The sequence below is a fragment of the Alternaria ventricosa genome, assembly GCF_023758065.1.
Source record: "Alternaria ventricosa strain BMP 2768 chromosome Unknown scaffold_30, whole genome shotgun sequence".
Taxonomy (NCBI): Eukaryota; Fungi; Ascomycota; class Dothideomycetes; order Pleosporales; family Pleosporaceae; genus Alternaria; species Alternaria ventricosa.
The window spans coordinates 125,288-150,248 of NW_026055710.1; the positions used below are offsets into that span (position 1 = coordinate 125,288).

Sequence of the window (24,961 nt, forward strand, 5' to 3'; positions counted from 1 at the left end):
GTAATCTTCAATTCAGCTAAATAAATGCAACAACTCCGTATTACCACCACTTCAAAAGAGCGATGTAAGTACAACCCAGATTCCCAGACACCCGAGTTTTCCCATTTAATCGTGCGCCAGATGCAAAAGATACATGTTTTCTTCCAAAGGAAAGACGAAAATGGCGTTACTGCCGTGCAGACATGTACAAACAACATCGCTAAATGCAATCAATTCTCAATCTTCTCCTTCTTACATCATGTTGGCAAGCTCGTGGTCAATGGCTTGCGTGAGGAAGATCTTCCTCTCGCCAGTGAGCTGCATCTGCAGTCTTTGCTCCGCAAGTGCGATGATTTGCTTGCGCGTGACCTTGTCCAGGTCAGCGTCCTTGAGGCACGCTTGAACCGTCTCGATTATTTGGCCATCGGTTGGGCCGTTCATCATGCTCTGGAAGTTGGTTGTGCTGCCAGGCCGTGACATGCTGGCGCCATAGCTAAGAGGGCTGCGTCCACGAATTGGCGGTGTGGACGAGGCCATCAGGTTGTCTGAGCTCTGGAAGCCACCCATGCTCTGGCGTTGACCGTACGGTGAAGTGTTGTTGCCATTGTACATGTCACTCATGTTGCTCATCGACATGACGCGACTTTGGTGTGGGTTGTCTTGGTACCGCGACATGTTCGAGTATGTCGATTGACGGGTTTGCATGCCTTGGTATGGCCCAGGCGATTGCGGTGGCATGTGCGAAATGTGCTGCATGTTGGACATGACGGTCGAGGCAGGCTTGACAGACGAGTAGACGGATTGCATGTCGTTCATCTCGTATGCTTCGTCTTCGTACGCATTGAAGCCACCCTTCTCAGTGGTCATGCCTGGGAGACCGCGACGACCGGGAAGCTCATTGCGCTCGGCGTACTCGTCCCAGCGCATCATAGGAATGGACTTGGGGTCAAAGCCCTCATCATCCGTCGTGAGAACCTGCTTAGTGCCTTGCTCGCCGATGACGACACGGGTGTTACCCCACGAGAAGTCGTCCATGTACCAGAAAGAATACATCGGAAGTGCGAGTGAGTAGATAGGGAAGGCCAGGAGGTAGATGATCATCCATCCCACATGCTGCCATTGTCGCTTGATGATGAAGATGAACGCCTGAAGACCGTACACTGCCGCCAACATGATGATGGAGAACATGGGGAATTGACCCTTGCCAGTCGAGACGGTGTAGACGAGGTATACCAGGTATGCGCAGATGGAAGGCAGGACGAGAGTACCGAAGAGATCGATGAAGACGACGAATCGCATCGAAAAACAACAGAAACCACAGAGATCCTTCAGGAAGACGAGTTCGGCCAAGTTGTGAATGGTTGAGTTGATCCATCGACGTCTCTGGGAGAGCAGAATGCTCCACGTGTCAGGGGCGGCTGTGAGAGCGTACGCATCGGGAATGAACTTGTACGACATCGCGGGGAAATGCTTCGTCATCAGAGTCGTCAGGTATCGATCCTCACCGAGCGAGAGGAGGTTCTTCTTGTGCAGAGTGTCGACAACACAGTCGGCGTAGTCCTTGATAATCTTGTCCGAGATAATGAGAGGCTTGCCCTTGTCGGCTGTGCGTAGACGGTACATGGTGAAACTAGTACGAATTAGCACCATACAATACAGGTGAGGGTTGGGTACTTACCATCCGGGCAAACAGGTAACACTGCCGAACAAACTTTCAAAGGCCTTCGACAGGTGATGCGAAATGTAGTACTCGTAGACCTGGATCATAGTCCACCATGACCTGTCTTCATTCTCCAAGCTCGTCTCACCGCAGATACCGGCAATCTTCGAGTCATGGGCACATGCTGCTACAAGACGATTAAGGGCATCAGGCTTGACCATAGTGTCGGCGTCAATCATGAGCAAATACTCGTACAGTTCTGGGTCAACACCGATGATGTTGTTGACCTGGTGGAACATTTCCAACTCCAAGGGGTTCATTGCCGAGCGGTGGTGGACACGGTTGAGGAAGCTCATGAGCAGGATTTGAGAGTCACGCTTTCCTCGGTTACCCGGCTTAGACTTGTGCTGCTCTGACTCCTTACCCATCTTGACGACGACGAGGTAGGGTACAACATTGCCTTCGAATTCGTACAGACCAGAATAGACTTTTCCGTAGTTGAGCTGCTGGCTTCCCTCACCAACTGACCAGAAGGGGAGGGCAGGAGGGTCGACCTTGGGGTCAACACCGAGGATGTCGAGTACAATCTTGGGCGTAGGACGATCGTTACCGCCACCAACAATCATTCCGTCGCAAATGACACAGATGAGTTTTCGCTTGTTGTCGTAAGAGAGCGCAGTCAAAGAGTCCAAACTTTTTCGGAGCGAATCCTCACCCTCAGTGTAGGCTGGCACCTGACAGATGACAAACTTATCCTGGTTTGCCGGGCGTTTGCGAGAGCCTAGTTGAAGTGCAGCCAAGAACTTGATGACGATGACTGCACAGAGGATGATCGTGACAGCGAGTAGAATATAGTCGTTGACCTGGCACTTGGCTGTCTTCCGGAAGTCGACTTGGCCAACGTAGAACAAGTTGTCAAGACATTGCTTGTTGAATTGTTGCGCATTGTTGTTGAGGTTGTTGCTGAAGTCCTCCTTGAGGTTGGAACCGGCGTTGCTCTTGACCATATCAATCAGCTTGGGATCGAGGAAGTTGTACTGGTCCTGGTCCCGCATGTAGTCGATCGTGGCGAAGTAGTCTGTCAAGTCGTAGACCCTGTCGTCAAGCCTGAACCACATGTGATTCAGGTCTTCACCTTCATCTTTAATCGTCTTCTCTTCCCAGACGAGAGGTCCCTTTTTGAATTCCTTCATAGCGGGGAGAAAAACGTCAGGGTACCAGGTCTCGCTCTTCAGAGCGGCGCTGTCTGGCATGTTTGTCCTTGAGCCAGATCCGTGGACAGCGATTGCGTTGAGGTTCTCAGCGGTAGATTGGTTGAGTGTCAGCTGCAACACCCGGTTTTGAGGAGTGTCTTTGATCAGATTGGGGCAAGCGATGTATAGCGGAGGAACGACGTATGGGTCCATGTTGGCACCAGCCATTTCCATCATCCGATCGCGGGTAGCCTCGGTGTTAGAGTCACTGTGCTGCTTTTTCCAGAAGGAGGTTAAGTCGTATACGACACCACGATGGCTGACGTAGTAGTCGTCCTCACCTTGATGCTGTGACACTTCTTTCTGATTCCAGACCTTGTCCTTGTTGGGGCACAAGAGTTTACCGAAAGCGACAATGTAGAAGACGATGGCGGCGTTGAGCAACACGATGAGTAGGACAAGGACGAACTTCTCTCGCCATGCCATGCGAACATCAGGTCGCTTCATACGGCCAATCCACTTGAGGAGCGGTGAAGGAATCCAGAAGGTGAGGGCCCAAACGAAGCCAACCCACATCCTACGAGTACCAGTGAGCGGGGTTTCCGTAACGACGGCGTTGCCACCAGACTCCATGTCGTAGTAACTGACACCTTTGTTCTCGTCGCCCTTGGCTCCCAGACCGTAATCACCCGGTCCCGCTGTGGGGAGGGTGCGCGTGGTAGGGGCGATTGATTTCGCATCTGCTGCACCTGGCACGGCCAGACTTGTGGAACTCTGGAAAGGGTTCTGAGGGGCCGCAGACATATCCGGGAGAGGTGGGAAGAATGCACTTGCTGTAGGCGGGAGCGGGGTGGAGTATCCGTTATCCATGCCACCAGCTCCCATCATGCCACCCATCATGTTCGGGGAACCACCCATTTCGTGTGTCTTCAGATCAAGCTGCGACTCCGCCTCCCACCAGGTGCCCTCCCTGACCCACACACGCTCTTTTCCGACCATGACTTCGCCGTTGCTCCACCCGCGCTGCAGGGTCCAGTTTTGAATACCCTCTTGACCGTCCATGCAGCCTAAGGGAGCGTAACGGTCGTAGAACTCGTGGTGATCGAAGTCGGCAGTGAAGTCAAGGTTGCGGTTACGACGATTGGCCCACTCAGGCAGTCGCCACTCGCGAAGTTGTCGAGAAACTACGCCAGCCTGCCAGGTGGAATTGAGGTCCTGGTTCAGCGAGGTGGGGATGACATCGGTGGGGTGGATTGCCAGTTGGAACCAGACTCTGCTGCTGGCTACTGTCATGGCCAGGTCGAACCGGCCATGCTTGCCCAGGACGATGCCGCTGTTGGGTACCGGGTTCAGCACCTTCTTTACAAAGTTGTCCTCATCGGGGATCTCCAGAGCGAGCTTTTCCAACACAGCCTCGCGCTTTTCTAGATCAGCTTCCTTCTCGCGAAGAGCGGCCCCGTTGATGCCGAGTTCTGCTGCGCAGCTCTGCATGGCCTCGCGCATGCCCTCAAGGACAGAATTGCTGACAGGCGGCACCTGAACACCGTCATCGCGCATCTCAGCGTTGATGCCTTCGCTGTCGTCGAAGACAGTACGCAGCGCAATCGCTTTTCCGAGAGTACGGCTGGGGATTTCGACAACAGTGATGTTGACAATGTCTCCATCCTCCGATTCGTTGGGTGTCATCATGCCGCTGCCCTCACTATCGTCCATGGCATAACCAGACTTGGCGCGTTGGATGTCCTCCTTGATTGAGTTGTTGGCGTGCGAGATGACAAAGTCGACGATGGCTTCGTAGATACCACCAATAGCGACCTCGCGCTCGTTGGAGCCGAGCTTCTGGCGGAGAGTGTCTTCAGGCAGGTCTAAGAGGTTCTCTACATCTTCGCACACGGAAGCGAGAGATTCTTCATCCATGAAGTAGTCGAGTGTGTTGCCGAGCTTCAACAGCCCAGTCAGACAACTGATGAGTCTGGTCAGCTTTTGGCCCTTGATGCCGATCGCCTTGAGGTTGGCGCGGAAGTCTTCGGCAGCAGCGGCATCGTCAGCATCGGGGAGGTAACTGGGAGGGTCGTATGTTCCCGATCGTCGGAGGAGGGCGTAGTGGTCGAGAGACTGGATGTCCAGGTACTCCCTCTCTTGCCTGGAAGCAGAGCTTGAGTTGAGGTAGTAGAAGGCGTCGAAGGCGCGGGTACCGCTCTTGCCAGGGATTTGGAGCAAGCCCTGCTGGACGTCCAGGCCAGAGGTGGACAGCTTGATCTCAGCTCCGACGACACCCCCAGCAAGGTTGATGGTGAAGACGGCAGCCAGGGCCGAGTAGCGGGGGGTGGAGGGGTTCTCCGGAGTAACGCAGTGTGTAAAGGCCTTGAGGGCTTCGAGTGCAGTGTAGAAGTTGCCCGGGAGGGACAGAGGCAGGCTGGAGACGAAGGGCGAGAATAGCGAGGGGCTCGAGTCGTGCAGCGAACTGCGCGGGTCAGTGGATGATGGTGGACGCAGGGAAGTTGGATACATACGCAAGGACTATGCAGCCGTCCTCAGCTCTCCGGCGGGCATGTTCCCATGCCTTTCGCCCCAGCTCGAGGTCGACGGTGCCACCAATGCGGTCGTCGATGATGCTCTTGGCATTGACCCATGTGTTGACGACCAGACTGGTGCTGGCCTCGAGGTTGTACGAGCGGCCGTTCTTGTAGGCGGAATTGAGCGTGTTGAGCAGCGTCGTGGTGGAGGTCTGCGAGGGCGAATTGCCTGGGCGCGATGCCGAGGCGGATGCCGTCGAGTAGACGGACATGCGGGAGTTGTTGACGAAACTCATGGTTGCGGGCTGAGGCGGGTCGCCCCTTCCGTGGATGCGAGTACCGTTACTATAGCGAGGGTAGGTGGAGGGTAACCGCGTGTTGACTGCAGCTGTCTTGTCTTCCCAGAGGTAAGTGTCTGGGCGAGAGCGGTACGGGTCGCGTGTAGATGCAACTATTACACGGCGACGGAGCAAAGGGCCAAGCGAGTGGACGGATCAAACGATTGTATGGAAAGAACAAAATGCAGACAGCAAGAGAGGCCTCGTGGAACGCAGACCGAGCAGCAGTGATGTTTGTTGGCTCAGGGCGAGACGCATTCCCGGCCAGCTGCATGGGGCATGGCGGCGTATGGTTAGACAGGGTTAGCAGCGTGACTAAGGCCGGGGCGAGGCAGCTCAATGCATCAACACCAGCCGGACATGGATGGCGAGTCTTGGTTTTCGTGGCCACTACCAGCTGCGGCACCGTCCCATGGGCCTGTGATACGAGCGGGTGGCGTGGATGCGATGCCAGCCCCTATTTTTAGCCCGATTTACTCATGTCGTCGATATTCCCACGCACCATATGGTGTGAACAAGCAATAGTCGGAGAATTCCTCTCACTCCATGACGGCCATCGCCATCTAATCGATAAGAGCAAACTCGACGGCGCATCTGGGTCTGCGGAGATGGCGCCTGACGCCTGAAGCTTGTAACATGGCGCGCACTGCAGGCACATCCCAATATCCACCTCACGCCCTTTCATCTAGCTCTCATTTGTCTTTGGCTCCATGGTTTCAACACGACCGAATCACGCCGGGACAATTTCAGATCTCGACCTGACGTCAAAGCGCGCCCCTCGTTGGGACCGACAAAATCAATCCTTGTCTCTCCATTGCGGGCGCTACCCAAGGGTCTACTTTATCGTGAAGTCACGTACACAGCCTCCCGCTGTCTAGAGCAGTGGACCTGCAAGCCGGCTGGCCCAACGTCTTCAGGCGAGTAAAACAAACGCTGGCCGGCGGCTGTCGAGCGACGTAAAAATTATCGAGAACAGTCTGCGGCATGGGCATGGTCGGTCGCCGCGCAATCGATACGGTTTCGACGGTTAGTGCATTGAAGCGTGCAGCGATGATCGTTCCCGGGGGGCGCGCGACCGCTAGCACGCATCTCTGGTAGCGGTTCTCTGCCATGCACCTCCGGGTCCCAGATCCACGTCCACGCCTGGAGAAACAGGTGCAACGTGAAGACAGTATCGTGCAGACGTGCTTCTCGGGGTCACGCCGCGTCGCGGTGCCATGCGACGTGCTGCGATGCTCGACATCTCTCACGACCTTTTCGTCGCATCAATAAGCAGGCGAGTGGAGCCGCAACGGGGATGCGAGGCAATAGGGCTGTTCAGCGTATTCTATTCTATTTTTGCGCCCCCTTTTCGTGATCGCTGGGTCTCCCAGTCAACACACGCCAAAAGGCGGCTGGTGCGGCGGCGGGCGAAGCTGAGCTAGAAGCATCGTAGCCCCATGCTCCCCAGCGCTCCGTCTGGTCCAGAGTAGAGTTAGACAGCATACCGTGCCGGCCCCTTTGCAACGCAACTCAACGGCTTTGGCTTTGGCATCCTTTACCTTCGTTTGTACACCCTTTCCCACATTCGCTGATTGTAATATTCCCGCCGTGTGTTTTTCTTGTTCCGCCTGTCCTGCCAACAGCCTGCGGACACAACACCAACAACATTGAAGAGTCTCCACGACGCGCAGTTGCCATCCGACCGCCGACCGCGCCTGCCTGACCCCTCGGTCTCTCACTCGCTCCCACGGGGACGCGGCTGCCCACCATGGCTTCCAACCCGCTGCAGAACCCCTCGCTGCCTTCGCTGCCCCAGCACCAGCAGAACGACACGGGCTTGACTTCGGCCCTCGCCAGCCGGTACCATGCACATCTCCCCATTGCCGCCCTCTCCTCTCAAGGCATTGTCGCCATCAACACATGCACAGATGCGAGTCTCGGCGTAGATGGCGGTAAAGAGGGAAGCGCCCACCAGGCCGCCGAGGACCTCTCGCACAGGGCCTACACGCGCCTGGGACACCGCTCCGAAGACCAAGCCATTGTCTTCCTGTGAGTACGCGAACCTCATCTCTCTGATATCTCTAACATGTTCTAGTGGCGAGTCTGGCTCCGGAAAGACGACCATCCGCGGACACATGCTGAGGTCCTTCATGTCATTCTCTCAGACACCGCTCTCGAAGAAGATTGAACATGCCAACTTTGTCTTCGATGCCTTCACCACAACCAAGTCCCTCACGACCCCGCAAGCCTCCAAATCTGGCCTCTTATTAGAGCTCCAGTATAATACCACCACCGCGAACAACGCCACCCTGCTTGGCGCTCAGTTCCTCGCCCACCGTCTCGAGCGCAGCCGCATCGCTTCCGTGCCGACTGGAGAGCGCACCTACCATGTTCTCTACTATCTTCTCGCTGGCACCAGTATCAACGAGAAGAAGCACCTGTTCCTCGATGCAGTAGGCGGAGAGGGTGCAGGCAACCGCACCTCGCTCGGCTCCAACAAGAGATGGCGCTATCTCGGACACCCTACACAGCTCAAGGTCGGCATCGATGATTCCAAGGGCTTCGCCGATTTCAAGGCCGCCCTCCGGAGGCTAGAATTTGGCAAAGAGAGCATTGCAGGTATCTGCGAGATCATGGCTACCATCATGCACATTGGTCAGCTCGAGTTTGAGATGGGCCAAAACACAACCCCTGCGCCTGATGAGAGCGGTGGCTACTCGCACGAAGGTGGAGAGTCCATCACGGTCGTCAAGAACCAGGAGTCTCTAGTACCCATTGCCCAGTTCCTAGGCGTTGCCATATCCGATCTGGAGCAAAGCTTACGGTACAAGTCCAAGACTCTATACCGCGAGCGTGTTACCGTTATGCTGGATCCCAAGGGTGCCCGAGCCAATGCAGATGAGCTTGCTCGTTCTCTGTACTCGCTCCTCGTCACTTGGGTTATGGAGCAGATGAACTCAAGGATCTCAGTGCCATCCGAGCAAATCTCAAACACTGTTTCCATGGTCGACTTCCCTGGATTCGCCAACTTCGCCGCTACTGGATCATCACTGGACCAGCTGCTCAACAACACTGCAAACGAGTCCCTCATCTCTTTCTGCCAAGAGAGCTTCTTCCAACGGCAAATCCAAGAGCTGGAAGCCGAGGAGATTTCTCTGCCGCCCATGGCCTTCTACGACAATACAGCCGTGAAGACCGGCCTCATGAAGCCCGGCAACGGTCTTCTAAGCATCCTAGACGACCAGATGCGCCGTGGCAAGACTGACATGCAGTTCCTCGAGGCCATCCGCAAGCGTTTCGACGGCAAGCACCAGGCTATTGTTCCTGGAAGCTTGACAGTCGTGCAGCCCGGCAGCAACTTCCCCACCCCCAACACTTCACCCACCTTCACCATTCGCCACTTCACTGGTGACATTGACTACAGTGTAGAGGGTCTTTTGGAGGAAAACGCTGAGCTCATTTCTGGCGACATGATGCACCTGCTCAAGTCCGCCCAGGCTCCCTTCGTTCAACAGCTCTTCGGACAAGAGGCTCTTCAGAAGATGACACACCCTAAGGAGAAGACAGCCATTGTTCAGGCTACTGTCAGCTCCAAACCTACACGCCAGCCCAGCATGGCGAAGCGGAAGGCCGACAAGACTGGTCGATTCGGACGTCAATTGAACGTGTTCGACGAGGATGCCATTAGTGATGCAGAGAGTAACATCTCGGGCACGAAGAAGCCCGGTGAATCTCAGAAGCAGACTGGTGCCGCAGGCCAATTCATCAGCTCATTGAGGACCATTGAATCGACAATGCGCAAAGCCAACGCCTACTTCGTCTTCTGCTTGAAACCCAATGACCGAAGGATCGCCAACCAGTTCGACAGCAAATGCATCCGTCAACAAGTTCAGGCTCTGGGCATTGCCGAGATCAGCCAACGTCTTCGGGTGGCTGACTTCAGCATTTTCATGCCTTTCGCCGAGTTCCTTGGGCTTGCACAAACTGACCTTGCCATTGTTGGAAGCGACAAGGAGAAGGCTGAGATGGTTCTCGACCACAAGCCGTGGCGGGAGAACGAGGTCCGTGTGGGTGCCACTGGTGTCTTCCTGAGCGAGAAGTGCTGGCTCGAAATCGCCAACGTTTCAAACCTCGCTCCTTACGCTCGTGGGCCGACTGATTCCAACGACAATCTGCTTACACCTGACGCAAACCGATCGTACGGTGACGTGCGCGCTGGTCTCCTCTCACCCTCGCCTGGTGCTTATTACGACGACAAGAGCGGCAACTACTTTGGCCAGAGGGATATCGATGCTCGCTCAGAGGCGCCATCGGGCATCACGAATGGCGACATGTTCCACGGCTTGGAACAGCCCAAGGCTATCGACGACGAGAAGGCTGCTGAAGCCAAGCTACAAGAGGTCGAGACTATTCCCACCTCGAGCAGTCGAAAGAGATGGGTGTTCATTGTCTACGTCATGACATGGCTCATTCCCGACTTTGCTATCCGGTACATCGGACGTATCAAGCGCAAAGATGTACGCATGGCGTGGCGAGAGAAGCTGGCTATTAACATGATTATTTGGTGGAGTTGCGCCTTCGTCATCTTCCTCATGATAGGCTTCCCCGCGGTCATCTGCCCGAAACAACACGTCTACTCTGCTGCCGAACTGACATCCTTCAACGGCAAGGATGGAAACGAGGCCTACGTTGCCATTCGCGGTATCGTCTACAACTTGGGAGACTTCATCCCTCACCATTACCCGAGCATCGTTCCACAGAAGAACCTGGAGAAGTATGCTGGAAAGGACGCTACCAATCTGTTCCCCGTACAAGTCTCTTCTCTGTGCTTAGGCAAAGACGGAAAGGGCATTAACCCAGCCGTTCAGCTGAACTACAAGAACTCCAACTACACCGACTCCGCAGTCAACAATCTCATCAGTACCACCGACATCAATGCTCAATACCACGACTTCCGATCCTTCACAAACGACAGTCGTGGGGATTGGTGGTTCGAGCAACAGATGTTCCTCAAGGCCAACTACATGAAGGGTCGTGTTGGATACAGCCCGGAATACCTGAAGACACTCGGAAACAAGGGCAACTCGATCGCCTACATGAATGGTCGCGTATACGATTTTACCGATTACATTCCTGGTGGTCGTGAGGTCAAGTTCAAGGTCGGCGAAGAGCCTGATGACAAGAACATTGATACCGATTTCATGGACCCAAGCGTTGTGGACATCTTCCGAGTTCAAGCCGGCAAAGACATCACTAAATACTGGCAGAACCTCCAGTTGAATGAGCAAACAAAGGCGAACATGGAGACCTGCATGAACAACCTGTTTTACGTCGGCGATCTCGACACCAGAAACTCGGCCAAGTGTCTGTTCGCCAAGTACTTCCTCCTCGCCATCTCCATTCTCTTGGTCAGTGTTATCGGATTCAAGTTCCTTGCGGCCCTCCAGTTCAGCCGGAAGACCGACCCGGAGAACATCGACAAATTCATCATCTGCACTGTGCCTGCCTACACCGAAGACGAAGAATCCCTCCGTCGTGCAATCGATTCCGCCGCCAGGATGAAGTATGATGACAAGCGCAAACTACTTGTCATTGTCTGCGATGGTATGATTATCGGTCAAGGCAACGACAAGCCCACTCCTCGCATCGTTCTCGACATTCTTGGTGTTCCTGAGGCTACCGATCCCGAGCCTCTCAGCTTTGAGAGTTTGGGTGAAGGTCAAAAGCAGCACAACATGGGCAAATGTTACTCGGGTCTCTATGAGGTACAGGGTCACATTGTTCCTTTCCTGGTTGTCGTCAAGATTGGCAAGCCCTCGGAAGTCTCCAAGCCTGGTAACCGCGGAAAGCGTGACTCGCAGATCATCCTCATGCGATTCCTGAACCGTGTGCACTACAACCTCCCCATGACACCGCTTGAGCTCGAGATGCACCATCAGATTCGGAACATTATCGGAGTCAACCCCACCTTCTACGAGTTCCTCCTCCAAATTGATGCCGATACCGAAGTCGCACCTGACGCCGCCACTCGATTCGTCGCAGCCTTCCTCCACGACACCCGCCTTCTTGCTATTTGTGGTGAAACCGCTCTTACCAACGCCAAGTCTTCGTTCGTTACCATGATGCAAGTGTACGAATACTTCATCTCTCACAACCTGACCAAGGCTTTCGAGAGCTTGTTCGGTTCCGTCACTTGTCTTCCTGGTTGTTTCACCATGTACCGCATTCGGGCTGCTGAGTCTGGAAAGCCACTGTTTGTTAGCAAGGAGGTCGTCGAAGCCTACCAAGAGATTCGGGTGGACACTCTACACACGAAGAACCTGCTGCATCTGGGAGAAGATCGCTTCTTGACAACGCTGCTTCTCAAGTTCCATCCCAAGTACAAGACCAAGTACACGATGCGAGCTCACGCCTGGACTGTCGCACCTGATAGCTGGTCCGTCTTCATGTCTCAACGTCGTCGCTGGATCAACTCTACTGTGCACAACCTGATTGAGCTGATTCCGCTTACGCAGCTTTGTGGTTTCTGCTGCTTCAGTATGCGCTTCATCGTCTTCATGGATCTTCTTTCAACGGTTGTACAACCCGTCATTGTTGTCTATATCGGCTATCTCATCTATACGCTGGTGTGGTCCCCCGACGTCGTCCCTGTCACTGCGTTTATTCTTCTTGGTGCCATCTATGGTCTGCAGGCCATCATCTTCATCATCCGACGCAAGTGGGAAATGATTGGCTGGATGATTATCTACATCTTCGCAACACCTGTCTTCGCCTTCGGTCTGCCTTTGTACTCCTTCTGGTACATGGACGACTTCTCGTGGGGTAACACTCGTGTCGTTGTTGGTGAAAAGGGTCAGAAGGTTCTTGTCACTGATGAAGGCAAGTTTGATCCTGCCAGCATCCCCAAGAAGAGGTGGGAGGAGTACCAGGCGGAGATGTGGGAGCAGCACACCATCCGGGACGACCGCTCCGAGGTTTCAGGATACACGTACGCCACCAGGAAGCCTTTCGGAGGCGGATCTGTCGCTGGCTCCGAGTATGGAGGCATGACACCATCTCGCTCCGCGTCTCACCTCGGTCTTCCACGCTACGACAACCACTCACGATTGAGCCTCGCGCAGAGCGGATACGGTGCGGACAGCATGGAAATGTCGAACCTGCCAAGTGACGATGCTATCTTGATGGAGATCAAGGACATTCTATCCAAGTCTGATCTCATGAACGTCACCAAGAAACAGATCAAGGGCGAACTAGAGCAAAGGTATGTCAATCCCTATTTGTTTTCACAATCAGCACTAACATCATCACAGATTCGGATGCGATCTCACGCTCAAGAAGCAATTCATCGGCTCAGCTGTCGAGTCACTGCTCATCAGCGGCCAGCTCTACTAGGCCGTTGTGCCTTTAGTTTGTCACGGCTTCGTTGATGCTTTATGACTCTACGTGTTGCCAAAAGATACCGTTTCGTTGTCAGTCACTCATACAGCTATGTCAGGCCTCAGCGCATGGCTTTTATCGCTACTATTGTAATATCGACATTGCATTCTCTCATTGGGTCGGAGTTACAGATCCTGGTACGGCGTTGAATGTATTGGGATTAAATGGAGCAACACGTCTTGTGTTTTGTCGTCATTTGAGTGTTATTTGCGTCGGGAGGGAAAACATGGGTGTAGATTTGGTTGTAGCATGAGAGAATAGCTATGAAGAATCGCATACGGATACACATCACACGTTTCCCATGACTCACTCATTCATGCGCTGATTCTTTTGATCACATGTGTCACCGATCACGAGTAAAGCTTAGAGTAGAGATGAGTCAAAAGTCGTCATGCTACCAAAATCGAGCATGAAGGAAGATGGTCTGAAGATGATTCAGTGCAGGCATCCATGGCAGTGATTGGTCCGAGCGCCTCCTACCCCTCCACAGCTAGCCGTTCGCCGCCCGCCGCCACACAGAACAATCGATAACTCCAACGGAATTTCGCAGCAGCCCGTGTGCGTTTGCATTTTCCTGTCACTCTTTTGCGGTCCAGGCCTTTGTTGGTTTACTCGGGACCCCTTCTCCTTCGGCTCCGCTTTTACCTGCTCCTGCCTGCACTGTGTGGCGCGCCTGCCTGCTTGAGCACTTGCGATTTCTACGGTGCATTCCCACAACCACAAGTGCCACCCGTCGAGTGCACCCCACACCCCAAGTAATACACCGCATACACAATGCCGCCCAAGAAGAAGAACAACAAGAAGGCGCAGGACGACGACTGGGAAGCCGAGCTCGGCGAGTCTGTCGCGCCCCAGGATGCCGCTGCAGCTGATGCCGCGCCTGAGGATGCTGCCGCCGAAGACGATGCTGCTGGCGGCGGCCTGATGGCAGCTCTTGCAAAGCGCGGCAAGAAGAAGAACAAGAAGGGCGCCAACACCGAAGTGGAAGGCGAAGACCCGCCTGTTGACGGCGCGAATGGAGACTTCGACGCCAAGGCACCCCAAGAAGGAACCTTCGACGACGATGACGACGATGTCTTCGCTGGAAACTACGGCAAGAAGAAGGGCAAGGGTGGCGCTGCTGCGAAAGCAGAGGAGCCTGTCGAGGAGAAGACGGACGATGCTCCTCGTGTAAAGACCAAGGCAGAGAAGGAGAAAGAAAAAAAGGAGAAGGAGAAGCAGCGAAAGAAGGAATTGGTATGTTCGCAGCATCTGCCATGTTCATTGCATGAGTGTGTACTGACCGCATGCTAGGCTGCGAAGAAGAAGGCCACTGGCCCTGCCAAAGCCGAACCCGCGAAGGCTGCCGAAGCTAAGCCAGAAGCCGCTGCTGCACCCTCAGCTCCTGCCGCTGATACCACCCCCGCTGCTGGTGGCAAGAAGAAGAAGCTTAACCCTGCGCTAGCTGCCCTTCAAAAGCAACAGGAAGAGCGCAAGAGAAGGGAGGAAGAAATCGCGCGCGCGGAAGCCGAAGAGAGAGCTAGGCTGGAGGCGCTGGAGGCACAAGAGGCTGAGGAACAGAAGAAGAAAGAGGAGGCTAAGGCTCTGAAGAAGCAGCGAGAGAAGGAAAAGATCGAGCAGCTGAAGAAAGAGGGCAAGTACATGACAAAGGCCCAGAAAGAGGCCAAGGCAAAGAACGAACTCCGTCTGCAGCAGCTGCTTGAGCAAGGTGGCACAAAGGTCGCTGGACTTGCCGACGAGGCTGACAAGAAGAAGAAGCCAGTGTACGATGACCGCAAGAAAAAGAAGAAGAAGCAAGCCGAGAGCCAACAGGAGAAGGAGGCTCGGGAAGCTGAAGAGGCGGCCAAGAAGCTGGAGGAACTCAAGCTGGCCGAAGAGCAAGCCGCCGCTGCGGCTGAGGCCGCAGAGAAGGCCAAACTCGATGCCGAAGCGAAGAAGGGAGAGGATGGTGACTCCGCCGACGACTGGGAAGCCCAAGCTGACGAGTTAGAGGGAGTCAAAGACAGCTGGGATGTCGATACCGACGAGGAAGAAGAGCGCAAAGCAAGCGAGAAGAAGGCTAAGGAAGAGAAGGCGGCCGCCGAGAAGGCTGCAGCAGACAACGCCGCCAAGTCCAGTGATGGCACTTCAGACTCCGATTCCGAGGACGACAGCGAAGACGACTCATCGGAGGACGAGGAAGGCACTGCTACGCAGCGAGCTGAGGCCGCTCGTAAAGCTGCCGCCGCCGAACGACGAAAGCAAGCTCACGAGGAGGCTCTTGCCGCGCGGTCAAAGGACAACCTGCGATCTCCCATTTGCTGTATTCTTGGTCACGTCGATACTGGTAAAACGAAGCTGCTTGACAAGATTCGTCAGACCAACGTGCAAGAAGGCGAAGCCGGAGGTATTACACAACAAATCGGTGCCACCTACTTCCCTGTCGAGGCGTTGCAGAAGAAGACCGCTGTCGTCAACAAGGACAACGACTTCGTCTTCAATGTCCCCGGTCTTCTAGTCATCGATACACCTGGTCACGAGTCTTTCACTAACCTCCGGTCCCGTGGTTCTTCGCTTTGCAACATTGCTATCCTCGTCATCGATATTATGCACGGTCTTGAGCCTCAAACCATCGAATCGATGAAGCTCCTCCGAGACAGGCGCACACCTTTCGTCGTCGCTCTCAACAAGATCGATCGTCTGTTCGGCTGGAAGAAGATCGATAACAACGGTTTTGAAGACAGTCTGAGCCTTCAAAAGGCCTCCGTTCAGTCCGAGTTCGAGGAGCGATGGACCTTTGTTCGCACCCAACTGCAAGAACAAGGTTTCAACTCCGAGATCTTCAATCGAAACAAGAGCATGTCCAAGTTCGTCTCCGTGTGCCCAACATCGGCGCACACCGGAGAGGGTATTCCAGACATGATCAAGCTCATCGTCAAGCTTACCCAAGAACGTCTCACCAATAACCTCATGTACCTTTCAGAGGTTGAGTGTACTGTGCTTGAAGTCAAGGTTATCGAAGGTCTCGGTACCACTATCGATGTTATTTTGTCCAACGGTGTCCTTCACGAGGGTGACCGGATAGTGCTATGCGGTAACCCGGAGCCTATAGTGACGAACATTCGAGCGCTGTTGACACCGGCTGAGATGAAGGAGTTGCGTGTCAAGTCGCAATACGTCCACAACAAGGAAGTCAAGGCCGCTATGGGTATCAAGATCGCCGCCGATGGACTTGACCAAGCCATCGCCGGTTCGCGTCTACTTGTCGTCGGTCCGAATGACGATGAGGAGGATCTCATGGACGAGGTCATGGGTGATCTAGCCCATTTGCTCAGCAAGGTTTCCAAGACTGGTCGTGGTGTCTCCGTACAAGCGTCTACCCTTGGTTCGCTCGAAGCGCTCCTTGAGTTCCTGCGTGTATCGAAGATTCCTGTCGCCACCATCTCCATCGGTCCTGTCTTCAGAAAGGACGTTCTTCGTGCAGGTATTATGTTAGAAAAGGCCAAGGAATACGCTGTCATGCTGTGTTTCGACGTTAAAGTCGACAAGGACGCCAAAGCGTACGCAGAGGAAATCGGTGTCAAGATTTTCGAAGCCGACATCATCTACCACTTGTTCGACAAGTTCACAGCGCACATGAAGCAGCTCGAGGAGCAGCGGAAGGAGGATTCAAAGATGTTGGCCGTCTTCCCCTGCGTACTCAAGCCCGTCGCTGTCTTCAACAAGAAGGACCCCATTATCATTGGTGTGGATGTAACTGAAGGCGCACTCCGAATGACAACGCCCATCTGCGCCGTCAAGAAGAACGCCACCACCGGTGCCAAAGAACTCGTCCACCTAGGAAGAGTGTAAGTTCTCTCATACCTTTCCCCTCCCTCCCATGTCACCTTACCACCTTTACTAATCCTTTCAACAGCACCTCCATCGAGCGCGACCACAAACCCATGCAAATCTGCAAGCGAGGCCAGCCCTCCGTTGCCGTCAAAATCGAAGGCTCAAACCAGCCCATGTACGGTCGCCACTTGGAAGAAGACGATATCCTCTACTCTGCTATTAGCAGAAAGAGTATTGATACGCTCAAGGAGTACTTTAGGAGCGATGTTAGTCAGGATGAGTGGAAGTTGATTGTGCAGTTGAAGAATGTGCTTGATGTGCAGTAAGAAGTGGTGTAGGTGTGGATGGGGGCTTAGGGGGATGTGAGGGAGCGAACAGGTGGTGGTTAGATGGTGGTAGTGTATGATTTTAAAGTCTATTTAGTGTGTGTTTGACCACTGTTTAGTGGTTTTCTTTTTCTTGCCTTTCTAGGCGCGAGGCAATAGCATTTGTTTGGCATTGTGGTGCAACATATTCATCTAAACTCTGATTTTCGCAACTGGACTTTCCTCCTTGCATTTGAGCTGGGATAACTTGATACGTTCTCTCAGGTTCTCCACGCTATCCCGTAATCGACCCCATCAGCAAGCCTGCTGCGTGCATTGCGATTTGGCTTGGAAGACCCTGCTTCTCTCCATGTCTGAGTTCTTGGCCCTTTGCACGTATCTATCTACCACTGATCCGTTCCGGTGCAGTCAAGGATGATCGCTCCAGGTGTTGCGCTCTGAATTCAACGCCCTGACCTCATGCTGAAGACATGTCCGCTGGTATGCTCTCGATATTCTCCTTTCAACTTGCTCAAACTCCGATTATCCTCTTCGTCGTCGCTGAAAACTGGCTAGACCAACATGGGGCAGCGGTGCAGCATGCCAGATACCTCCACTGGGGAAGTTTGGACTGTGTGCTTGGGTCTGCATCGCTGTCGTAGGGAGACATAGTAATGATCGCAACGGTTGTGTCGTAATCGGGAACTTGACGTCTTCAACAACGTTGATCTTGATCTGAGATTTCGCGTTGGCCTTGGTGTGTGAAGGGATGGGTTCGGTTGGGGATGATTTGGGCGACGCGTCCTTGGTGAGAGCTGGGAAGAGCGCGCGCGCGATCTCGAGCGATAGGACTGATGACATGGCGGATACGAAGTTGTTATGATGACAGCGTATCGTGTAAATCACGAATGCGCAAAGGTAGATTGAAGTTGAGTCGTTGCTATCGCTGAGTGGTGATGACTTCTATCCCGAGACGAAACAGCGCGTAGTTATACATGCTCGTCGCGTTCTCGTGCTGCTTGCGCAAGTTTGCGATTACGCAGGCGATGCAGTGGCTCAGTCAAAAGTTTTCGCAATCTTGCCTTCATCCATCGTGAGCGTCGTGGTAGATGAGCCTCTACGGACGCGTGGGGGAGTGTTGGTGGTGTTGGTGTTTTGACGCGAGTGGCTGGGTCGGACCTGCGATTAGCGGGCGCAGTACTGCAGGATCTAAGGATGGCCTCAGGCTCCAGCGATGTCTTTTGGCAATGGTTGCGAGCCTTTATTCCCTCCCTATCCTTCGCTCCCCACCCCCGGTGTAACTTTTCTTCTTGTTGCGATAGTCCGCGATTCTAGGTGGGTAGGGTGTGAACGCGTCTACGGGGCTCAGGCAGGATCACTTCGGCGAGGAGTCAGGGCGACCACCACCTCAGACCGCTGTGACATGCGCTGCTGATTCGCGACACGCTGTTCGAAACTATGCTGCAGATTTCATCAGAGCGCGACAAGAGCTAGGATTCCGGCCTTTGACATGTACGTCGTCATCGCGTTCCCAGCTCTCTGGCTGGACTGGAAGCCAGCTCGGTAGGTACGTGTTTGCGCGCTGCTCGGCGACCTAAAGATAACCAGCCTTCGTGCCTGTGAGCGCATTTCTCTACGCACATTAAGAATCCACCTGGTATTCTTATGACCATTATGAGTAACTCCAAAATGTTGAGATCGAAGAAAGGACGTCATCATGCTCGACTCGCCAGTGTAGCGCCCGGCACGGTCCCGAACTTTAGCTTCACACGATCCACAATTTCAGCCGCATCTTGATCTCGAACAAGCTCACCATGCCGATTCTTGGAAAGATCTGAGCCAGGATCGTCCATGCACGTATTCAATACCTGCCAATCCTGATCGTAGACCTCTTTGTCCATATCTGATCAACGCCAAACTAACACACAAGCGGCGATCATGCCGTCTGTTCAGAACATCTGCTTATCGGAATCTCATCATGGTGGGTCATACTAAGATCGTGGCGCGAGCGCCTCTGTCATGTCCTGCGAAAGTTCTGTCGAAATTTTGCCAGCTGTTGCTTCCCAAGTTACAGTCTGGTGAAAAGCACACGGCATGGCGCTTCCGAATGCTTCACGACCCGTTTCCTGGTCGAATACGACAGCAGCATCGACAAGACCACCAAGTCCTGTCAACATCGAAAAGGACCATGACAAAAGTCGCCAGCCGTCGACGACAGCAGACTTCAATCCAGGCATCGACCCTGAGAAAGGCTTTCCACCGAATGCTGGCCAAGAAGCAACACCAAACGCTCCTGATGCTTCGTCGCAAGATCGCCCTTCCGCGCTGGAGTGGGACGGTCCAGATGATCCTCTGAACCCTCATAACTGGAGTGCAGCGCGAAAATGGTACCAAACATACACCATATCAGGCATCGCATTTGTAGGAACCTTCGCATCATCCGTCTTCACACCTGCCATCGAACAATCAGCATCAGAGCTCCACTCCACCCAACTCATCGCAACCTTCGCATACTCCATATACGCCCTCGGGCTGGCCTTTGGCGGACCATTCGCCGCGCCTCTGAGCGAGACATTCGGACGACGACCCCTCATCTTCATCAGCCTGCCCATCTTCGCGCTCTTCATCCTCGGAACGGGGTTCGCGCAGAGTATGGCGAGTCTGGTAGTGCTGAGGTTCTGGGCTGGTTTCTTCGCTGCTCCCAGCTTGAGCATGGGATCAGGCACCTTGAGCGACATCTGGCCGCCTGAGAAGCGTTCGGGTCCCATGTCGCTGTATGTCGCAACGCCATTCATGGGTCCAGCTCTAGGACCGATTCTAGGTGCTGCGGTAACACAGACACGGGACTGGCGCTGGACGTCTTGGTTGATACTCTTTTTTACTATTGTGCTTGTCATTGCGCCTGCACCGTTTTACAAAGAGTCGTATAAGCCCGTCCTCCTGCGTCAGCGCGCGAAGAAGCGGAATCTTCCTCTACCGCGATCGCCGACTGAAGACATGTCGTTGCCGAAGATTGTGAGCACATATGCCACGAAGACACTCACGCGGCCGATGCATATGCTGCTCACCGAGCCGATCGTCGCGACCTTCAACACATACAGCGCTTTCAACTTCGGCCTGCTATACGCCTTCTTCGCCGCCTTCCCATACGTCTTTGCAACAGAATACGGTTTCGACAGTCTCTCCACAGGCTACACGTTCCTCGGTCTGGGTGTCGGCGTCATCGTCGCTACCATCTGCATCGTCTCGTTTAGCAAACTTTACTACCTGCCTCGCGTACGTAAAGCGATTGCAGAGAAGGCTCCAGCACCGGCTTTCGCAACATCACGACTCGCACCTGAAAAGCGTCTACCCCTAGCATTCGCCGGTGGCCCTATTCTCACAATCGGCCTCTTCCTCTTCGGCTGGTCGGCTGCTTACCGCGTCCATTGGATTGTACCGACCATCGCTGAAGCTTTCTTTGGTATGGGTAACATGCTTATATTTATGGCGTGTATGATGTATATTACCGATACCTATGGACCGTTGTATAGTGCCAGTGCTATGGCTTCGAATGCTATATTGCGATATGTACTCGGCGGTACTTTTCCTCTTTTTGCGGTCCAGATGTTCCGGAGATTAGGGCCGCAGTGGGCGTGTACGTTGTTGGGGTGTTTGAGTATCCTGGGTGCGTGTATACCGTTTGTGTTGGCGAGGTATGGAGAGGTGTTGAGGAGTAGGAGTGGGTATAAGAGGAGTGGGTAGCTTTTAGATAGGGTGTAGAGTAATGCTCAATGAATTACAATGTGATAGCATTTAGCGGGCACCAAGAAGTGCAATGCGAAGCCCGAGATTTGCAATTCCAAGGCACATTGCGTGTGACGTTGGTATTGTCGGTGATCTCAAGCTGAGAGCTAACAGCAGTGGACTGTTTTAGACAAGAAATAATTTCTTAGGAGACAAGAGGTTCCTAAGCTTTACTAAAGACTACCAAGATATGTTTTGGAAGGAAAAGAACGCTCTTCTGACATGTTACTAGTGAAAACTGTGATCACGGCATCCGAGATAACACAACGCGCGATAGAAACAGTCTTCATTCCTCCATTCCTTCCTCCATGGCAAGAAAATCTTCCCAAGCTTCGGTTGGTGCGCCGTCCATAAGGTCGTCGAACGAATCGAAGTGAGTTTCGTGGTCAGGTTGCAAAGTGGTGCCTTGCGAGTTGTCGATGTGTGCGATTGATGGTACGGTTCTTGGTGCGTTGGCGGTATGGGCGATGGCGCCATGGGAGAGGAGGAGATCGACGATCTTGTGGTGCTTCTTTTGTTTTGCCCATTGCAACGCCGTCCATGGCCTCTGAGAATCGTCCGTCTGGTTTACATCGATGTCTTTGTGTTGGAGGATTGATCTCACTGCTTCCAGTTTGCCGTGTTTGGCAGCAGTCATCAGAGGAGTAAGGCCATATCCTTCGCGTACGTCCACGTCGATGTCTGGATAAGCTAGCAGGTCTTCGATGACTTCGCGGTCGCCCTTTCTAGCAGCGACATGAAGAATAGTGTTATGCGTTCCGGGCAGGATTTCGTTCGGGCCTCCAAAGTCTGGATGCTCAAGAAGTGTGCGAAGGAAACCTTCTTTGGTGAACGTGAGACTTATTGGTGGGACATCAGATGATCTGCAACGACCGTCTTCCATCGACTCCGAGTGTTTGAGAAGCAAAGAAGCTGCTTCCCAGTGTCCATTAGAGGCTGCATAGTGTATGGGTTTGGCCGCTTCTTTGTCTTGACAATTGACGTTAACGCCTGGATGGCGGATCAACTGCGCTACGATTGCATAGTGTCCATTGGAGGCTGCAAAGTGTAGAGGAGTCCTCCCGCGCTCGTCTTGATGACTGATATCAACACTCGAATGCCCAATCAGCTGCTTCACGATAGCTTTGTGTCCGTATAAAGCGGCTATGTGCAGCGCTTGTCTAGAGATGCTATCTCTCAAGTTAACACTGATGCTATCGCAAGCGATGAGGCAATCCATAACTTTTGTTCGTCCGAGCATAGCTGCTAGATGTATCGGGGCGAATCTCGGCCAGTTATGCGTAATTATATCGTTTCCATTGACGTCTGGATCATCCAGCAAGGCGGTAACGAGCGAGTAGTGACCGGTACGTACTGCGAAGCTGATTTTCTTCGAGACATCTCTTTGGGTGAAATCGCTTCCCAATCGCACTATGTATACGTCAATAACATCAGGATTGCCCGATCGTGCCAAGTAGCTTTCAATTTCCTTTTCCGAAGCATGAAGATCTTTCTGCGTCATGCGCTCAAGGAAACACTTCAGTGTCTCCGGACTGTTACTCAGAATAGCCTCATGCATCGGTAGCCTACGATTGCCGTTCCTTACGTTCACACTTGCTCCTTTCGTAAGAAGATGATTGACTGCCGCGGCTTGGCCAGCTCTAGCGGCGCAGTGCAAGACTGTGGATTGGTCCTCTGCCCTCGCCTCAATCTCCAAGCCTGAATCTAGAAAGGTTTCCAGCCTGTCTAGATCTCCTGAAGCGGCGACTCGCATGAAGTTTGACACATTGTATAGCTGTGTAGTCCCGAGGACATCGGACTGTTGCTCTGGCGAACGGTTTGTGTCATTGTTTCCATCGGGGTAGCCAAGGAGCATGGCAGAATGCTTCTGCTTTTGGTGCCTCCTGAGATTGTCCTTTCGATTTGAAGCAAAATAACATCGCTCAACATGGCAACGGTACTGTTCATGACCCGCACGGTGTTGAGATTTGATGTGACGTTCGAGGTCCAGACGAGAAGCAAAACCTCTTGTACACGTCTGGCATTTGTAAGGCTTCGTATGTGTTTTCAGATGCTTACTCCTATGCGTTAGTCATGACTTGTTTCATAACGGCCCAGGCCATTAGCTTACTTCAGCTTTCCTCGTGTATCAATTGGCTTGGAACAAATATCGCACGCGAACTTCTCGAGTGTCATTTTGGCTTCTTTCGCAGGCCATCAGTAGGCCTTCAACTCGTGTTTGCATTTGATTTGAGGCTGCAGGCGCCAAGCCATTTTTCCGTCTGACGTACTACATGGGACTAGCAACTTAGGCGCACTGACCTCAAAGGGCACGAAGGCTGTGTGCCACTGATTCTGTAGTCGATCTCACATCTAGCCTTACAAGTAGTCGCACTCCCCGATTCCGCCTGTCACGGATATCTGTCGTTAGCCTGTTCACTGCTACATCGACTATCTTCCACTCACTCAGCGATACCCTAGGTACCCACTACCCACCATCATCCAGAAAAAAGCTGATCTCCAGACTGCTAGCCACCGCATTACCACGATGTCGCCACAGATTTCAACAACGACCTCCGAACGCGACTCCCACGACTCCCCAGCATTTGAAAAAAACCACGACGACAACGACCACCAAGAGTTTGGGTAAGTGACTTTTTTTTTTAACATCATGCAGGTCTGCCTCCCAGACTCGGGTGCGCGGCGTCCGCAATGACAACGATTGGTGGGGAACGTTCTTCGTGCCCTTCCATCAGCCAGTCGCCGGTCACAGCTACGCCCCCTTTCCCCAGCAGATTGCACGGGCCAATGAAACGTTTCCACATGCGCAGGCAGAACACCACGCTGGGCCTCACTACCCTTGTCAAAACAACCCCTGGAACCAGGCCACCGCCAATGTCTACCGTCCTGGAGGGCTCAATCTCGACGCTGGTTTCTACGACCCGTTGAACTTTCCATACGATGGAACTGCAACAGAACCCGTCTTCCCAATGGCCTCGATGGCACCCGTCTGGGACTTCAACAGCATCCAGAGCTTTGATCAGCTAGACGTGTCCATACCAGACGGCGCTCAGTTGAACCCAGCGCCCTATCCAGCAATGGTCTCAGCCCCGCCAGCCCCGATCCCTGCTCCTGCTCCTGCTCCTGCTGCAGCAGATCGCATCCGCTGTCCACATGGATGTCAAGCAACCTTTGGTCGCGGCGGAGAGTATCGTCGCCACATGATGATTCACGAGCCTGCCAGATACAGATGCCCTATGGTGGATTGTCCCAGGACGTTTTCTCGCGCAGACAAGCTTCGCGATCATGCCAAGAGGGGTCATGGGGGTCGCAACCCGTTGAACCTCTAGTTGATCTACGTCCTAATTCCCAGCCTTACGAATGTTTTCTCGAGTAACGCATGTCGGTCATTACACTCTTGTCGCTGCTGATTAGTACACTCGTTACTGCGAGCTTTTGTTACTCTTTTTGCTTTCTAGTTACGTCGCTCCTTGGTAGTTGTAGTTAGTAAAATACCAGTCATTCCTTAACCTTACCCTCCCCATTCCCATCGTGACAACCTACCCCAACCTCAACGCTCAACAGAGCCTCAATTGGCCCCCAAAGTGCCCAGACTCCGGTGAGCCGTGGCGTTGACACGTCAATAAGCCACATCTGTTGAGGGCACAGTGGTCCAATCGTCAACAGAAAGGCTGCAGGTGCCATGGTCCTCCATGCATAGTCTATCACGCATGTTGTCGGGCTGCGAAGGGCACGCGCGTCCAATGACAGAGTGACGCAAAGTGGGGTTGATGATGAGCCGGCGGGACGAGGGGCACAGTGGCGTCGCTAGCGCGATTGGGAGGGGCGTGTGGCTGTTGGGTCGCATGTCTCCTCAGATCCGTGGGATGGGGGCGCGTTGGTTGCGTTTTGGGGCTTCTAAGGAGAGAGCGGAGGTAGAGTGTAAACGAGGAATGAATGAAGAAAAATAGCC

General features: G+C 53.6%; 5 protein-coding genes across 5 annotated transcripts; 3 read left to right on the forward strand and 2 right to left on the reverse strand.

The window, feature by feature from the left end:
- Positions 1-231: 231 nt before the first annotated feature.
- Positions 232-5,644, reverse strand: J4E93_010424 (uncharacterized protein; the record flags this gene model as incomplete). Its single annotated transcript, XM_049348304.1, has 3 exons — positions 232-1,609; positions 1,658-5,296; positions 5,346-5,644. 3 exons carry the CDS (start codon positions 5,642-5,644, stop codon positions 232-234), a joined length of 5,316 nt encoding a protein of 1,771 aa, XP_049194533.1.
- Positions 5,645-7,436: 1,792 nt separating this feature from the next.
- Positions 7,437-13,060, forward strand: J4E93_010425 (uncharacterized protein; the record flags this gene model as incomplete). The annotated part of the gene is made up of 3 exons (XM_049348305.1): positions 7,437-7,717; positions 7,764-12,929; positions 12,979-13,060. 3 exons carry the CDS (start codon positions 7,437-7,439, stop codon positions 13,058-13,060), a joined length of 5,529 nt encoding a protein of 1,842 aa, XP_049194534.1.
- Positions 13,061-13,879: 819 nt separating this feature from the next.
- Positions 13,880-17,244, forward strand: J4E93_010426 (uncharacterized protein; the record flags this gene model as incomplete). Its single annotated transcript, XM_049348306.1, has 3 exons — positions 13,880-14,341; positions 14,399-16,932; positions 17,001-17,244. The coding sequence occupies 3 exons, from the start codon at positions 13,880-13,882 to the stop codon at positions 17,242-17,244; spliced, it is 3,240 nt and encodes a 1,079-aa protein (XP_049194535.1).
- A 2,073-nt stretch (positions 17,245-19,317) lies between these two features.
- J4E93_010427 (uncharacterized protein) lies at positions 19,318-20,967 on the forward strand (the record flags this gene model as incomplete). Its single annotated transcript, XM_049348307.1, has 1 exon — positions 19,318-20,967. One exon carries the CDS (start codon positions 19,318-19,320, stop codon positions 20,965-20,967), a length of 1,650 nt encoding a protein of 549 aa, XP_049194536.1.
- A 328-nt stretch (positions 20,968-21,295) lies between these two features.
- J4E93_010428 (uncharacterized protein) lies at positions 21,296-22,864 on the reverse strand (the record flags this gene model as incomplete). The annotated part of the gene is made up of 1 exon (XM_049348308.1): positions 21,296-22,864. The coding sequence occupies one exon, from the start codon at positions 22,862-22,864 to the stop codon at positions 21,296-21,298; it is 1,569 nt and encodes a 522-aa protein (XP_049194537.1).
- Positions 22,865-24,961: the final 2,097 nt, after the last annotated feature.